Raw genomic sequence first — 18954 nt, 5'->3', positions numbered from 1 at the left:
TGAGCGTGCAAAATGATTGTGCCCCTTGCGTTAATAGTTTGTAGCGCCCCCTGTTGCCGCTCGGGGTTTGTCTCTATCAGTTTTGCACATGGAGAGACTGACAATCTCGCCCATTCCTCCTTGCAGAACAGCTGGCGCTCAGTGAGGTTGGATGGAGACGTTTGTGAGCAGCAGCATCAGCTCCTTCCACAGATTCTCGATGGGATTCAGGTCTGGACAACAATACTGTCTGTGAGAGGAACGGGATCAGAGGCGCAACTGGAAGCTCTTGGACACCAATGCAAAATCTGTAAGTGTCCCTAACTACCTTGTACCATTTAGAATAGTGGTTTATCTTATAGGACAGAGGGATCGTTGGGCCCCGTCAAGTTGCAGGGCCCTCTGCACCTCCTATAGCTATTCCCATGAATGGTACACGGATAGGATCCATGTACTGTATGTGCTATATTCTCATGGACTCGTAGATACACACGCCTTAGGTCATTGGCAGAAAGTAGAGGACAAGAAGGGAGGACGACATAAGGGAGGAGATGTCGGGAGGTGCAGGGGTTTACATATCAGGCCATGATGGTGGGGCCAGTGCAGGGTGGAGGGTCCGGGGTCTCTGTTGGACAGTTTTTGCTGTATATCTCAGGACAGACCGGAGAGGGGAGAGTCAAGAGGGGAAGACGGAATAGTAAGAAGTCCCAATGACGAAGATGAGAAGGAATCAGGGAGATGCACTCTAATAAGACTCTGGAGATATTCTTGAGTCACCGATGTCATTGAATATAAGGGGGTGAAGGTAAGATGTGAGTCATACATTGCCCTAAGATAGTGGTGCGGCCTCGGAGTTATTGTGTGGACCAGGATTTTAGTTTTTAGGACAATATTCACAAGTTTTTAGGAATTATTACAGATAATAAAATCATCACTGAACATGAAACTAAATAAAATAAGATTTGTTTCTACAATTCTACAACTTTATAACCTGCAAAAACATAATGAAAGTAATAAGTAAAAGGCACAAGGAGTGTCCGTCTGTATCTTATATATGGCTTCAATATTAAGGACGGCTTTATGGTCTCAGGATAGATTATTTTCCAAATCTCCTGTAATCTTATTATATAGTCCCAAATATCCGAGTCCTCACTAATATATTACATGTCCTAGGTAAAAAAACAAGAACGGATTATTCCAATATGTCGTCTTTATTTTTTGTGTCGTCTTTTTCTTCCTGCCTTGGATTCTTCCATTCACACAGTCATATGGGGACTTATTTTTGTGGGTCCGCTTGTACTTTTTGATGACACCGCGTAATATTCTTTATAAAGTGCTGGGGAGATTTAGGATGTGGTCTATGACTGGACTATTCACTTTGGGGTTTTGTTTGTCTGGTGTTCCCTTCTCATTGACCATATGTATTACCTGTATACAGCGATACCACATGTATATGGATAAGTTATTAACACATAACAAAATAAAATCCTCTCCCTGTCTGCCATCCTGAGCTGATACAGGGCTGTGTGATTTCAGTGACAGGTCTGCATTAAGGCCGGGACCCCACGTTGCGAACATGTGACGTTTTACATTACCTGCAGAGTGGATGGAAGTCTCGCTAATCTCATCCACCCATTGCAGAAAAAAAATCTGCAACGGAAAAGTCGTGTTTTCAAAACTCTCAGTAAGTCACTTCTACCTACGGAAACACAGGGGCGTTATGTATAGGTATAGCACAGGCAGAGTCCGCAGAGGAAAACCCTGCGGAGCTTCTGGGAAAAACACTGCAGAAACAAATCACACAATGCATCTCCACAGTGGTTTGTGACTGCTGTTCACCAAGTGAGGCCAAGCTAAGATAAAATAAAATAATCCTTAAAGGGATCCTATCTTTTAAACACAATTTTTTTCTCCCTAACATATCGGAATAGCCTTAAGAAAGGCTATTCGTCTCCTACCTTTCCTTTTCTTCTCCGCGCCGCTGTTCGCCTGCAATCCCGGTTTTTCTCGGTATGCAAATGAGCTCTCTCGCAGTACTGGGGGCGGGCCCCAATGCTCAAACAGCACTGGGGGTGTCCCCAATGCTGCCAGAGAGCTCTCCAGCGCTGCCACCATCTTCTTTTGCAACAAGGTCTTCACCGCGTCTTCTTCGGCAGCGTCTTCTTCCTTCTAGGGCTTGGGCAAAGCTGACTGCGCATGCCCGCCGGCCACGAGAAAATGGCCTCTTACAGTACTGTGGAAGCAGCCATTTTTCTTGAGGCCGTGGGCATGCGCAGTCGGCTTAACCTAGGCCTGAGGCCTAGAAGTAAGAAGACGCAGTGAAGACCTCGTTGCAGAAGAAGATGGAGGCGGCGCTGGAGAGCTCTCTGGCAGCATTGGGGACATCCTCATTGAGGACAAGATTGTAGGCAAACGGTGGCGCGGAGAAGAAAAGGAAAGGTAGGAGACGAATAGCCTTTCTTAAGGCTATTCCGACATGTTAGGGAGAAAAAATTGTTTTTAAAAGATAGGATCCCTTTAAATACAGACACACGGCTGCAAACATTGCACTTATGTATATGGTCCATAGAGATGAATGGATCTGTACTGCAGATATAACACTATGGTTGTGCTGTGGAGGCCTAACGTGGAACTTTAAACAAATAAAAATCTATTTAAAAAAAGTTGTTTGGGTTTTTTTTGTGCTTTTTCTGCATAAAGAAGAAAAAAAAAAAGTCCATGTAAAAATTTAACTGATTAAATTTCCCCTGTATCATGTAATAAGTAAATGAGCGCCTCCCTTAGTCACAAGGCGGAGGCCTTCCATGCAGTTTGGTCCCATTAGGATACCTATTGTCTTACATGAGGTTTGGTCTCCTCCCCCGTGTCCTTGTCCTGATATCTTTCCTACATTACACTCTTATTTTTGGGTTTGCCTCATATTTCAGGGCCCATTTTGTTACTTTATTATATTGTTTAAAAATCTTATAATAAAAATTACAGTTTAATAAAATAAATAAGCAAGTAAATAAAAAATAAAAAAGTAAAAAAGTAAAAAAAAATTAAAAAGTGAAGGAAATTTTTTTTGTAGCTCAACAAATAAAAAAAGTTCTGGCCATTCAACCAAAAATGCCAAAAAATGACTAATGATTAAGGGGTAACATGGAAGCCTATGCAGCGGCATCAGTCACAAGTATACCGCTGTAAATCCTCCCTATGTATACCGTATGTAGTGCAAAATCCAATGTGAAACCAGCCTTATAGCCAGGCACAGATTGTCAAAAGAAAGACGCAGAAAACGTCTGATCTTCTGGAACGTCTAAAGAAATTTGATAGACTTCACAGTTTTGATTCTGATAGTAGAAAAAACAGCAGCAAAAAAGTGAGTTTAATATATTATTGCAGAACAGACTGAACGGTGGAGCTCCAGGAACTAGACGAGTCTCAGACTTGTACTGTCAGCTACACCAGGACTAGACGGCCTCGACCTTCAAGAACTGACAATTAAAAAAGGGATCTAAGATATCTGACACTTGTTAGAACAAAGATGAAAGATCTACAAGAACATCATACAAAGATCTGAACTATCTGGAGATTCTCCATCGACTCTTCTGTACTTGTCATATAGTGCAGAGAAGATCTTGGTGAACCATTTGGGACATGAACATTCACTAAATCACCCCCAATCATCCACTTGCACATGGAATATATCAGAAGAATACAACGAGGTTCAGAATAGCTAAACAAAGAGACAATGGACGACCATGAGATATATACGGTAAATGGATGATGGCCACGTCCAGGCTCTTGTCCCGCACAGCCGGCAGTACATAGAGATCAATAGGAGTAATGGGAGACCCGTCTCTTCTGTAGGGGATTCTCGCTTAGTCTTTTAGGGTAGACTCTGGTAACTATAACATTATGGCTTCATGGGGGCCGGAGGCATTTTCTGGGGTACCCTGACTGACTGCATTCACCTTACATTGGACTGTTCCTTGGGAAACCTAATGAAGACTCTGATCTCAGTGTATTAAGATCTTTATAGGGCTGGAGATCTGATTCCATGATACAATCTCCAATGACCAGGGCTGCGGAGTAGGCGAACCCCTAACCCCAATGACTCCAGTCTTCTACAGCCCTATTGGAAAGCCGAATATGATCAAGGAAGAGAAGCTGAACTAGTCATATATACATTAGTGATATATACTGGACATTTATATGGTTTGGATTTCGGAGTAGCAATCCCACACTGAATGGTTGGCAGTTTTTCCTGTATGGGCGTGTCCACAACCGGCTGTCAATCACTGGAGGTGGGCGGAGTCATCAGGACTCTCTACTAGGAGTCCGGCCAGGATCCTCTATATTACCCCATATATCACAGTGCTCAGCTCCTCTCCCTGTATCATATCCTGAGCTCAGACAGGCCAGTGTAAATCACCTGACTGGTCTGCATTAAAGGGGTGTCCCATTAAAGACATCTATGGCATGTACACAGGATATGTTATAAATATCTGACCGATGCAAGCCCCATCTCTGAAGACCCAAACTCATCTCTAGGATAACCCCTCCCGGGTTCTATGCCCCAGCTCTCGCCTCACCGTGACCTCATTGACAAGACCATTACTTGGCAACCACAATAGTTGTGCACACGTGCAACTGAACGGCAGTGAATGATGGCAATACGACGGCGGTTTTTGAAATTCCCGTCATGTGACCATATAGAACCCATGACTTATGGGCCTGTTCACAGGAAACTATTTACCGTATATACTCGAGTATAGCCAAAATTTTAAGCACAGTTTTCGTACTTAATTTTTTTTTTTTTTTTTTTTGGAGGGGAGTGCCTACGACTAGCCACAATAGTAATGTATAGAATCTCCCATAAAATAGTGGGGAAAAAAAGGTCATGAGGTCTCCCTGTGTCTACTGAATATAGGGGGTCTGCAGTGCTCCTGTTCCCTCGGGAAGGGGTTAATAGGAGCACTGCAGATCCCCTATAGTCAGCCAGACTGAACTCCAAGTGGGGGAAAAAAACTCAGTCCTCAAGCTCAGGGAAGGGGCAGACAGACACCAAAAACACCCCCTCCCCCTCCCCAGCACCTACTGCACCCAAAAACCATTTTGTTGAAGGCTGTGAAAAATTGATCATCAAATAAACGGACATGTGAATAGACACGGCGGATTTAATGTGTTGTTACAGCGGATGTGCGATAGACTTTGTTACAAGAGTCTGTTTTGCGAGGTTGTGTGAACAATCCCTTAGTTACATACAATTCCTGGAGGAACATACCTGGCTCCTCAGCCTTCACCGATACGGCGGCATCTTCATTGAGACAAATAGCTTACAAGGAAATGTAATGGCCGCAGTCCAAGACCTCAAGCTGAAGAGAAACTTAGGATATACAAGAACACTCCGCCAAAACAAAGCGAAAATAGGTGAGAAATATAAAACCGTAATGGAGGAAATGGCTCTCACATATGGACAGACAGGACTGTTGGGAAATGCGCAGTGTGCAGGCGGCCAACAAGTGCGGCATTGTGTCTGAAGTATATAATCAATCTTCCCTGTATGCGTATCATACAACAGAGACAAATTACATGTACGGTATATATCAGAGGGGGTAACGGGATAGACGGCGGCGTTATCAGACCTGAGGAAATTTATTTCTCCTCTCACTCCGGAGATATTGGCAAGTCGCCGCTCTCTGAGAGCCGTTATTTAGATTCGCCTCCCTTTCATGTATTCACCAAGTTTTAGTCAATCCAATGGACACGTCAAAAGCTTATCAAAGTATATATATATATACGGATTCACAAAACCTCAACAATATATCATGGCCTAGGACGAAAAAACAAAGTGAGTTTATAAGAAATGTGAAAGAAATCTTGAGCTCAGCTTCTATGTGACGTAACAGACTCGCCAATGTCAGGACAAGATGTCACCCCCCTACAGGGATAACCGTAGCCCCCACAGTGACGCCTCCTCTGTACCCGAGGTAATCACACGTCAACAGAGATCCAAGATGGTCGTGTCGTCTCCCTGACCTAGAAGAGTCAGAGGCGCCATCTTGGTTCCCTGTGGATGTGGCTCCCATGTGCACAAAAAGAAAACCACAATAAATATGAAGTAAAAATACCCCCAAAGATGGGACCTACCGCACCCCGTCACAGGTTCTGGCCCTGCCCTCAGCCACACAATAACCGAAAAATACCATAAGGAAAAAACAGATTCTCCCTCCTTCTTTCTTTACATCTTCTCAGACATTGAAATAAAGAAGCAAAAATGAAACAACATAAAAAGAAGCCGCATTTATCACCGAAAAAGACACGAAAATGATCTCAATAAAACAAATGGAAAAAAAAAAATGTTATGGCCCTCAAAACCGTGGCTGGTCCTGAAGTGGCTAAATTGCATGAAGGGGGAGGGGGACGGCAGGGGCGCAGGTCTTGGGGGCAGCTTTGGTATCCCCACAACAGTACAAGTAGATAAATCTCCAGGATCTCGTCTTACCACTTGCTCGGTTTACTCAGAAGAACATTAACATTTACTTGAGATATACGTTTAATAAAGACTCCAGGCAGGGAATGAATTCTCCTTATAAATCAATGTATTTGTTTTCAGCAATTTCTTAATGGGAATGTCTGTTGTGGGAATTGTGCGGCTCTGCTAAGACAATGGTAGATTGCAATTACAGAGACGGACGGAGAAGATTCATTGTCTGATGGCAGAAAGACAATACAGGACACATTCAATGACAATCCCATGGCCGGCGGCTCTGAGCAATGACATGTCACCTACAGATAAACCCGTGACACCTACACACAAGAAACGCTAAAGAATATAGGCCTAGCATTTGTCCAAATTCATCACCACCTATTGTATGAGGAGACGCCATCAATGTCACTGTCTCATTGTTCAGTCCTGTCCCCGGCCTTATTGCACGGGTATCTCTATGTATCTACATACGTTCCCATCACATATGGTCATGATACAGATAAAAAGAAACCTGACCTATTGGCCCAGTCCAGCTGCCTGCAGTGGTCGGGATTACGGCTCCAGGTCCCTTGTGAAATAATGGAAAAGCCACCATTACAGTCACTATTAGCTGGGTGCGGGGGATATTGTCACTCCTTAGGGAGAGACCACCATATTAGACCACCATATTAGACCACCATATTAGGGAGAGACCACCATATTAGCTGGGTGGTCTGTTCTTATGTATTAAGAAGGACCAGGGGGGCAGAGACCCTCAGGGGACCGACACAGTGACCAGGACAGGAGCCAAAGCGGAAGAATGACTTCTTAAAAAACTTTTCTAGCTTGTTATGAACAGAAAGCAATAGAATCACAATATACAGTATATAATCCTACTATAACCATATCCATAGTCTAGAACAAGAGCAAGACAGCAATGCAGATGTCCCGTGTACACAACGCACATGGACTGCAGACTCACAGGCCCTATAATAGGACTCAGATAGCTGAAGGGGCCCCAGGTCTTCTTACTGACTGCAGGCGGCGCTGCCATTTACCCCTCAGTCCCCCCAGATCTGATCTCAGCAACTGCTGCACCAGGGAATTCACTCACATCCCAATTTACTGCTTGTGTAGACATGAGGACGCACATTGCTCATTGCTTTCCAGGTACAGATGTGACTCATACAGAAGGCAGATATAGCGGTGTTACTAAATAAACCATCCGCCCTGCAGATCTGCCCTGACTCCTGAGGAGCGTATACTAATGTACAGTATATAGATGGAATTAATAAAATGCAGAGACGCAATGAGCAAGATGTCCTCTAGGGGTCACTACTTTTGGGTAATGCTCAGAGTTGTCACCAGTGTGATAATCCCAATGACATCCATCATCTGATCGGCATCACCATGACTATATTGATGCTTTGTATCCAAATCTGTTCAGCCATTCCAAAGATATAAGCCCTTTCAGTATTGATACAAATTAGTGTCTACTTAGCCAAGTAGGCGGTAACACTGTGGTTTCTCTGGGGGCGGGACCACCTGTATGTCACGCGGTGTTACTATCCACTTGTCTAGTATGTTCTAATTTACAGCAACAATAAAAAGGCCTAATATCTTTGGAAAAGCTGAACAGATTTGGGTAAACAAAACTATGAAATGCTCAGGGCGACAGCGTGATCAGATGATGGATGTCATTAGGCTTTTCAGATCTAGTGACAAGTCCTCTTTAAGGCTCAGGCCCCACATTGCGGAAAAGCTTCTTTTTTATTGCAAATTTTGTTGTGTTTTGGGGGGGTTTTTTAGCCAAAGCCAGAAATGGTTTGAGCAAAAAGGAGAAAAACGCAGTAAAATCTGCAGCTTTAATAGCAGGCTTTCTGCAATGTCACGACTTTTTCAAGGCTGTACATATAATATAAAGGAGACGGGCCCAAATCTGGCTGCATCTTAATATTTGTTGATGGATAGTGTGAACAGGAAAAAGAAAACCAGCCCCGGGGTCACGAGTCTCTGCAATGGAGTAGCCGGTCTTCCGATAGCGGGAGGACATGACCCGGCACCAGGAGGGGCTTCATTTGCTTTTACCGCGGGGCCCATGTTTCTCTACGTTGACCCCGGATCTTGTTGTAAATTGGTTTGTGGCAATGAGGGGTCTTCTGGCAGCGAGATAAGACTCCAGGCAAGTGAGGCGAGTCTAGTACAAGCCTGACATGACATGACTCGGATATGGCCTCAATAAGATACCAAGCCTGGATTTCCATCCACCCCGGAGACTGTCGCCAGAAGACAAATCCATAATTCTTCTCCATTAAGAATCACTTTTCTCAGACCTGCCGGATAATATTTTGAAAAGGAGAAGACGATGTGTTACCATGACGACACGATCATTGTGTGACGGTGTAATAATTGTGTACGGCGCGTCTAATGAGCGATTATTTAAGTGCACCTTAAATAATCTCCTGCATCTCCAGCTACCTTACTTCAGCCATTAAGAGATGAACGTCTAACTTACTTTTTTGCTTTTTAATGTAAGACTCTGTTCACATTTCCAGGAAGCTTCAGGTTATGACTGATCTGTTTGGATCTGATCAATCACATTTTGACATTATATCTTCTCTGAATTGAGTAAAAAGATAGAGATGGAGTAACAAAAATGTCAGCCACTACAGTGGGCAAGTGGAAGAACAGCCGACGCGTGCGCCGATATGCCCGAGCTTCAGCACTGACCAGAATGTGCCACGTGATGACCAAGACTGGACGTGACACTGATGCTGCTCACGTGGGGGCGCTGGTTGTCATTGAGGACAGAAGGAAGAAAACTCTCTATTGTTACCTAAAGGAAGGAATATTAATGGGGCTATCACTGTCACCGGTCTAGGTGTAGAGGACGCCCCCTTGTCACTGTCACCGGTCTAGGTGTAGAGGACGTCCCCTTGTCACTGTCACCGGTCTAGGTGTAGAGGACGCCCCCTTGTCACTGTCACCGGTCTAGGTGTAGAGGACGCCCCCTTGTCACTGTCACCGGTCTAGGTGTAGAGGACGCCCCCTTGTCACTGTCACCGGTCTAGGTGTAGAGGACGTCCCCTTGTCACTGTCACCGGTCTAGGTGTAGAGGACGTCCCCTTGTCACTGTCACCGGTCTAGGTATAGAGGACGTCCCCTTGTCACTGTCACTGGTCTAGGTGTAGAGGACGTCCCCTTGTCACTGTCCCCGGTCTAGGTGTAGAGGACGCCCCCTTGTCACTGTCACTGGTCTAGGTGTAGAGGACGTCCCCTTGTCACTGGTCTAGGTGTAGAGGACGTCCCCTTGTCACTGTCACCGGTCTAGGTGTAGAGGACGTCCCCTTGTCACTGTCACCGGTCTAGGTGTAGAGGACGTCCCCTTGTCACTGTCACCGGTCTAGGTATAGAGGACGTCCCCTTGTCACTGTCACCGGTCTAGGTGTAGAGGACGTCCCCTTGTCACTGTCACCGGTCTAGGTGTAGAGGACGTCCCCTTGTCACTGTCACTGGTCTAGGTGTAGAGGACGTCCCCTTGTCACTGTCACCGGTCTAGGTGTAGAGGACGTCCCCTTGTCACTGTCACCGGTCTAGGTGTAGAGGACGTTCCCTTGTCACTGTCACTGGTCTAGGTGTAGAGGATGTCCCCTTGTCACTGGTCTAGGTGTAGAGGACGTCCCCTTGTCACTGTCACCGGTCTAGGTGTAGAGGACGTCCCCTTGTCACTGTCACCGGTCTAGGTGTAGAGGACGTCCCCTTGTCACTGTCACAGGTCTAGGTGTAGAGGACGTTCCCTTGTCACCGGTCTAGGTGTAGAGGATGTCCCCTTGTCACTGTCACAGGTGTAGAGGACGTCCCCTTGTCACCGGTCTAGGTGTAGAGGACGTCTCCTTGTCACTGTCACTGGTCTAGGTGTAGAGGACGTCTCCTTGTCACTGTCACTGGTCTAGGTGTAGAGGACGTCCCCTTGTCACCGGTCTAGGTGTAGAGGACGTCTCCTTGTCACTGTCACTGGTCTAGGTGTAGAGGATGTCCCCTTGTCACTGTCACAGGTGTAGAGGACGTTCCCTTGTCACTGTCACTGGTCTAGGTGTAAAGGACGCCCCCTTGTCACTGTCACTGGTCTAGGTGTAGAGGACGTCCCCTTGTCACCGGTCTAGGTGTAGAGGATGTCCCCTTGTCACCGGTCTAGGTGTAGAGGATGTCCCCTTGTCACTGGTCTAAGTGTAGAAGACGACCCCTTGTCACTGTCACTGGTCTAGGTGTAGATGACGTCCCCTTGTCACTGTCACTGGTCTAGGTGTAGAGGACGTCCCCTTGTCACTGTCACTGGTCTAGGTGTAGAGGACGTCCCCTTGTCACTGTCACCAGTCTAGGTGTAGAGGACGTCCCCTTGTCACTGGTCTAGGTGTAGAGGACGTCCCCTTGTCACTGGTCTAGGTGTAGAGGATGTCCCCTTGTCACTGTCACCGGTCTAGGTGTAGAGGACGTCCCCTTGTCACTGTCACTGGTCTAGGTGTAGAGGACGTCCCCTTGTCACTGGTCTAGGTGTAGAGGATGTCCCCTTGTCACTGTCACCGGTCTAGGTGTAGAGGACGTCCCCTTGTCACTGTCACTGGTCTAGGTGTAGAGGACGTCCCCTTGTCACTGGTCTAGGTGTAGAGGATGTCCCCTTGTCACTGTCACAGGTGTAGAGGACGTTCCCTTGTCACTGTCACTGGTCTAGGTGTAGAGGACGCCCCCTTGTCACTGTCACCGGTCTAGGTGTAGAGGACGTCCCCTTGTCACCGGTCTAGGTGTAGAGGATGTCCCCTTGTCACTGGTCTAAGTGTAGAAGACGACCCCTTGTCACTGTCACTGGTCTAGGTGTAGAGGACGTCCCCTTGTCACTGTCACTGGTCTAGGTGTAGAGGACGTCCCCTTGTCACTGTCACTGGTCTAGGTGTAGAGGACGTCCCCTTGTCACTGTCACCAGTCTAGGTGTAGAGGACGTCCCCTTGTCACTGGTCTAGGTGTAGAGGACGTCCCCTTGTCACTGGTCTAGGTGTAGAGGACGTCTCCTTGTCACTGTCACCGGTCTAGGTGTAGAGGACGTCCCCTTGTCACTGGTCTAGGTGTAGAGGACGTCCCCTTGTCACCGGTCTAGGTGTAGAGGACGTCCCCTTGTCACTGGTCTAGGTGTAGAGGACGTCCCCTTGTCACTGGTCTAGGTGTAGAGGACGTCCCCTTGTCACTGGTCTAGGTGTAGAGGACGTCCCCTTGTCACCGGTCTAGGTGTAGAGGACGTCCCCTTGTCACTGGCCTAGGTGTAGAGGACGTCCCCTTGTCACTGTCACTGGTCTAGGTGTAGAGGACGTCCCCCTGTCACTGTCACCGGTCTAGGTGTAGAGGACGTCCCCTTGTCACTGTCACTGGTCTAGGTGTAGAGGACGTCCCCTTGTCACTGTCACCGGTCTAGGTGTAGAGGACGTCCCCCTGTCACTGGTCTAGGTGTAGAGGACGTCCCCTTGTCGCTGTCACCGGTCTAGATGTAGAGGACGTCCCCTTGTCACTGTCACTGGTCTAGGTGTAGAGGACGTCCCCTTGTCACTGTCACTGGTCTAGGTGTAGAGGACGTCCCCTTGTCACTGTCACCGGTCTAGGTGTAGAGGACGTCCCCTTGTCACTGTCACTGGTCTAGGTGTAGAGGACGTCCCCTTGTCACTGTCACTGGTCTAGGTGTAGAGGACGTCCCCCTGTCACTGGTCTAGGTGTAGAGGACGTCCCCTTGTCGCTGTCACCGGTCTAGGTGTAGAGGACGTCCCCTTGTCACTGTCACTGGTCTAGGTGTAGAGGACGTCCCCTTGTCACTGTCACTGGTCTAGGTGTAGAGGACGTCCCCTTGTCACTGTCACTGGTCTAGGTGTAGAGGACGTCCCCTTGTCACTGTCACTGGTCTAGGTGTAGAGGACGTCCCCCTGTCACTGGTCTAGGTGTAGAAGACGTCCCCTTGTCACTGTCACTGGTCTAGGTGTAGAGGACGTCCCCTTGTCACTGTCACCGGTCTAGGTGTAGAGGACGTCCCCTTGTCACTGTCACTGGTCTAGGTGTAGAGGACGTCCCCTTGTCACTGTCACTGGTCTAGGTGTAGAGGACGTCCCCTTGTCACTGTCACTGGTCTAGGTGTAGAGGACGTCCCCCTGTCACTGGTCTAGGTGTAGAGGACGTCCCCTTGTCGCTGTCACCGGTCTAGGTGTAGAGGACGTCCCCTTGTCTCTGTCACTGGTCTAGGTGTAGAGGACGATTATTCACAGAACCCAGCAGTCTGGTCACAGAGAAGCCTCCATTAAACTTTTACAAGGACGAGTAATGTTCATTCCCGCAGATTTTTCCATTTCCATCCTTATTTATCTCCCAGGCTGATCCATGTTTACAGCGTTTCTTGTCCATTCAGCATTTTCTACCTATTTCATTATTGTAGTTGCTTTTACAATGCCCCGGGGATAATACTGCTGCGCTAATGTCTCAAAATCAATCTCCACGGGACGTTGTAAACAGAATTATCATTTCGGTAGGCGAGATAAGTTGAGAACATTTGGGAGAAGAAAAGGATTTAAAGCGTTTGGAATAGTCTGTGAATACCTGTGATAATGTCTGACAACACAATCTATAGGGTGTGGGTGTAATGGGCGGCTTCTCAGGCCCCATCCTATATACCCACAGTGTATACAAATAAAAGGGTTCAGTGGAAATGAAACGTCTTTATCTATACAAAGAACCTGTCAGATCTCAGTCACCACAACTTATAAATATAGATATGTATACGTTACGTATAGATAGAAAAGCGGCAATAGAATTGTATAGAATAAATTCATTACATAGATGGAAGAATTTCCCGGTATTCAGGATTACACAATTTGCATATAAAATGAATGAACAGCAGGAACACTTGGCCTTACTATAGAAAGAATCCCATTACATGGACGGTAATACTATAGCTGTAAAGCCATGTTCACATTGTAACCTATAAGGAACCACTAAACAATCCCCCATTATAAGTCACGCTCTATTATACTGAGAATATTACACTTGTCAGACAGAACATGCAATAAAACCTGCTATATACTGTATGTGGGGGGGGGGGGGGGCAACATTCAAAAATAGTGCTTGGACAAGTTGTCACCCCCCGCCCCTATATGGAGGATAAAGCGATCGAGCAGAGTCAAGATGAAAATGACCCAGGCCCAGACTTCCCCTTTAATAGCTATAAACACCGTCTCGTACGAGCTTGGATCATTTTTTCCCCAATTCCTCACTACTGGAATTTCCCAACAATCTTGAGCACACACAAGGAGCCGTCACTTACCCCAGGTCTTATTTAATGGCGTTCCTTTTATTCCCCCCCTTCCTTATCCAGCCAGTGCCATATAGATGATGGCTATAAACAATACTCAGTATAACAGATATATCTGCTGGCCTGTATACACCACTAGGACGTGATGTCGCCCCTTCTTGTATGCCGAGTCCCCTTTATCTTATAAGGTGTCTGTAGGATGACTGTGATGTTTGACAAGGGCTGGCTTATATTTCCCCCGGGTTCCCGGAATGTTTACTTGTCCTTTCGTCTTATCTTCTCATCGTAATGATCATTCTAAAAGGTTATCAGACGAAATCTGCAGGGAACGTCCGACTACATCGAAACCAGGAACGTCAAATGTGTGATCCACGTGTGATCAGTGATTATGTGATCCATGTGTGATCAGTGATTATGTGATCCACGTGTGATCAGTGATTATGTGATCCATGTGTGATCAGTGATTATGTGATCCACGTGTGATCAGTGATTATGTGATCCATGTGTGATCAGTGATTATGTGATCCACGTGTGATCAGTGATTATGTGATCCATGTGTGATTAGTGATTATGTGATCCATGTGTGATCAGTGATTATGTGATCCACCTGTGATCAGTGATTATGTGATCCATGTGTGATCAGTGATTATGTGATCCATGTGTGATCAGTGATTATGTGATTAGTGATTATGTGATCCATGTGTGATCAGTGATTACCGTATGTGATCCATGTGTGATCAGTGATTATGTGATCCATGTGTGATCAGTGATTATGTGATCCATGTGGAATCAGTGATTATGTGATCCATGTGGAATCAGTGATTATGTGATCCATGTGGAATCAGTGATTATGTGATCCATGTGTGGTCAGTGATCATGTGATCCATGTGTGATCAGTGATTATGTGATCCATGTGTGATCAGTGATTATGTGATCCATGTGTGATTATGTGATCCATGTGTGATTAGTGATTATGTGATCCATGTGTGATCAGTGATTATGTGATCCACGTGTGATCAGTGATTATGCGAGCCACGTGTGATCAGTGATTATGTGATCCATGTGTGATCAGTGATTATGTGATCCACGTGTGATCAGTGATTATGCGAGCCACGTGTGATCAGTGATTATGTGATCTATGTGTGATCAGTGATTATGTAATCCATGTGTGATCAGTGATTATGTGATCCATGTGTGATTAGTGATTATGTGATCCATGTGTGATCAGTGATTATGTGATCCATGTGTGATCAGTGATTATGTGATCCATGTGTGATCAGTGATTATGTGATCCATGTGTGATTATGTGATTATGTGATCCATGTGTGATCAGTGATTATGTCATCCATGTGTGATCAGTGATTATGTGATCCATGTGTGATTATGTGATTCATGTGTGATCAGTGATTATGTCATCCATGTGTGATCAGTGATTATGTGATCCATGTGTGATTATGTGATTATGTGATCCATGTGTGATCAGTGATTATGTGATCCACGTGTGATCAGTGATTATGCGAGCCACGTGTGATCAGTGATTATGTGATCTATGTGTGATCAGTGATTATGTAATCCATGTGTGATCAGTGATTATGTGATCCATGTGTGATCAGTGATTATGTGATCCATGTGTGATTATGTGATTATGTGATCCATGTGTGATCAGTGATTATGTGATCCACGTGTGATCAGTGATTATGCGAGCCACGTGTGATCAGTGATTATGTGATCTATGTGTGATCAGTGATTATGTAATCCATGTGTGATCAGTGATTATGTGATCCATGTGTGATCAGTGATTATGTGATCCATGTGTGATTATGTGATTATGTGATCCATGTGTGATCAGTGATTATGTCATCCATGTGAGATTAGTGATTATGTGATCCACGTGTGATCAGTGATTATGTCATCCATGTGTGATTAGTGATTATGTGATCCATGTGTGATTAGTGATTATGTGATCCATGTGTGATCAGTGATTATGTGATCCATGTGTGATTAGTGATTATGTGATCCATGTGTGATCAGTGATTATGTAATCCATGTGTGATCAGTGATCATGTGATCCATGTGTGATTATGTGATCAGTGATTATGTGATCCATGTGTGATCAGTGATTATGTCATCCATGTGTGATTAGTGATTATGTGATCCATGTGTGATTAGTGATTATGTGATCCATGTGTGATCAGTGATTATGTGATCCATGTGTGATTAGTGATTATGTGATCCATGTGTGATTAGTGATTATGTGATCCATGTGTGATCAGTGATTATGTGATCCATGTGTGATCAGTGATTATGTAATCCATGTGTGATCAGTGATTATGTGATCAGTGATTATGTGATCCATGTGTGATCAGTGATTATGTGATCCATGTGTGATCAGTGATTATGTGATCCATATGTGATCAGTGATTATGTGATCAGTGATTATGTGATCCATGTGTGATCAGTGATTATGTGATCCATATGTGATCAGTGATTATGTGATCCATGTGTTATCAGTGATTATGTGATCCACGTGTGATCAGTGATTATGTGATCCATGTGTGATTAGTGATTATGTGATCTATGTGTGATCAGTGATTATGTGATCCATATGTGATCAGTGATTATGTGATCCATGTGTGATTAGTGATTATGTGATCCATGTGTGATCAGTGATTATATGATCCATGTGTGGTCAGTGATTATGTGATCCATGTGTTATCAGTGATTATGTGATCCACGTGTGATCAGTGATTATGTGATCCATGTGTGATCAGTGATTAAAAATGAAAAATGATGCAACTTAAGGCCACGGTCACCCCTGCGCCTGAGTTTTCGTTCCCAAACCCACATAAAAAATGAGGAGAAAAGCAACAAAGAATAGGAAAAATAGAGCGGGGGCACTGAGCCAGGGTGTCTTTTTCATAAAAATAAGTCCTTTATTTCAACATAGGTAAAAACAAGATTAAGGGAGAGAGTGATACAATAATAAACCAGGCAACGCACGTTTCACACTCCACTAGGGCTTTTTGAAGCCTTATACAGGGTCTAAGCGGATTAGCTTTCTGTTTCTCAGGTCCCCAAGAATGGAAACCCTAAGGCTAGTGTGAACCTAGCGTAAGTCTCTGTAGTCTAAAGGTGCACTGCCTAAAACTCAGACACTATTAGTAAATCTGCCCCACCATCCTTGTGTAAATCTGACCTAAAAGCTGCAGTCTAGGGTCCGAGCACAAGCCACAACTAAAAGCGGCTTTTATCAAAACCAGTGAAAATAAAGATGATAATAATAGTAATAACAGATATAAAACAATGGCGTCTAGTGCGAGCAGCCGACCAACCAGCAATTACTGCAAACAAATCTATCCAGACCGTAAGCCAGGCTGAAACCGAACCGAGCGAAACACCCACACCGCACTTGGCAGGAAAACAACTTAGTACAGAAACAATATCGGGAATGAATAGGAGGACAAGCTCTTTGTGTGGCTTCTGGCACAGACACATTGTAGGATCCTCTAAATCCCGCCATCTGGTTATAACAATTAGACGGTTTACCCAAAATATCCGCACGTCTCGCCAAACCATGTGCTAAAGCCGACCCAACGTAACATCACACAACCGAAACAACAACACAATAACACAAGACAACAAACAGAGAAGGTACAAAGGAGGAGACAACAGCGAATAAATAGAGGAGCAGAGATGAGAGCGCCTGCTCTGTAAAGAGGACCTTTCACCACCTGCGACACATGCGCTTTAATAGACCGCTAGAATGCCGACAGTGCGCTGAATTCAGTGAGGAAGGGCGTTCCCGACTGTCATAAACGCCCTTCTGACGGTGAAGAGCTGCAATACCAAACACAGCCACTATGATATGTAAGGCGCTGTGCTTAGTATTCAGAGAAGAGGCCGCAGTGTTCTGGAGAGTATATCACTACAAGGCTTACTTGCCATTCAGGAGTATGATAAAGCTGAAACAGCTTCCATACTGATGACACACAGCTTTCCCAGAAAGTCTTTACATGCCGTATACCTCTGCTTGATATACTGCTGCTTTAACAGCGCTGTTCTGCTCCAGTGAAGACATGACAGATGAAGAATTAGGATTAAAATAAAATATGCAGCAAAATTTTATATAAAAAAAGGTCTTGTATATGAAATGGATGTTAAAATCTGACAGCACTTGTATATGATGTCATATACGTGCATGTGTGCAGAAATACATTGCGGGATAAGAGAAGACACTTTTCTTTTGTTACAGGCGTCTTATAGGGGGTTGTCCCATCTCAAGGATCCGATCTATACTGGTAGCTAATGTAAATTGAAGACTTTTCCTAGATATAATGCTTTTGCAATGCTGCTTTGTTTGCCTGCTATGTGAAATTATTCCTCCCATTGTTTACACAGCGTTACCAAGGAGCTGGACCTGTGTGATAGGACAAGTGATGTCACTCACCGCTCTGCCGGCAGAACAATCAGTTCAGCTAATTGCAGTTTGCTGATAAAGCCGAGTCTGCTATGTCTCTATGTAAACACACAGATAACACTGAGTCCATTGTGTACAAGCATCTGCATATTATTTGATTAGCATTTATATTCGATTTCTAGGAATCATAATAAGTGTTGTGATATTTCACTGTGTGCTGTACAGCAAGCTGGGGGGAGGCAGCTATGACAGCAGGTAACACTGATGAAACAGGGAGATGAGAAAACCCCTTTAAGAGGGTTGTCTATGTGCCCTATTGTTACATAAGAACATCATAGAGGGCGTCCACCCTATAAATCAAGGCAAACTAGCGCCTACTCTTAAAGACTTCCTCCACCTTTGTATTGTGAATGGCCGCCATGAATTACTGTATATAAATCCTGCAGTAACTGCTGCCTGCTAAGTCACGGATTCCCCTAGATAAATCACTAGTTTGGTATTGCCAAGGCAGGGACCCCTGCAGATCACCTGACTGCCTGGCGGATAGGTTTTTTTAAAGGGGTTCTCTTGAATGACTCACAGCTGGAGCTCAGGCTGGATTCACAGGTCCCGGCCGTGGGTCTAATGACGTGAACTAGTAGCACCATAGAGATCTATAAGGGCGGGGGGGGGGGGGGGACTTTCTGTATCAGTTACTCAGTTTTCTAGATCTCTGCTTGTTGTCACTCATTCTGCTGACTGTCAGTGGATAAAAATGACTATGGACTG

The 18954-nt window shown here is 45.2% G+C and overlaps 1 protein-coding gene across 1 annotated transcript in view; it reads right to left on the bottom strand.

Annotated features, from left to right (window-relative positions):
* DNAH3 (dynein axonemal heavy chain 3) overlaps positions 1 to 5495 on the bottom strand; it is a 195244-nt gene extending 189749 nt beyond the window's left edge. The window contains exons 1-2 of the mRNA XM_075284877.1: positions 5435 to 5495; positions 5249 to 5299 (exon numbers count right to left, since the gene is read on the bottom strand). Coding sequence (XP_075140978.1) covers positions 5249 to 5299; positions 5435 to 5495 — 112 coding nt within the window. The remainder of the gene's footprint in view (positions 1 to 5248; positions 5300 to 5434) is intronic.
* Positions 5496 to 18954: the final 13459 nt, after the last annotated feature.

The sequence above is a fragment of the Leptodactylus fuscus genome, chromosome 8, assembly GCF_031893055.1.
Source record: "Leptodactylus fuscus isolate aLepFus1 chromosome 8, aLepFus1.hap2, whole genome shotgun sequence".
In the NCBI taxonomy this organism is placed as follows: Eukaryota; Metazoa; Chordata; class Amphibia; order Anura; family Leptodactylidae; genus Leptodactylus; species Leptodactylus fuscus.
This window is presented reverse-complemented; position numbering and strand designations above follow the sequence as displayed.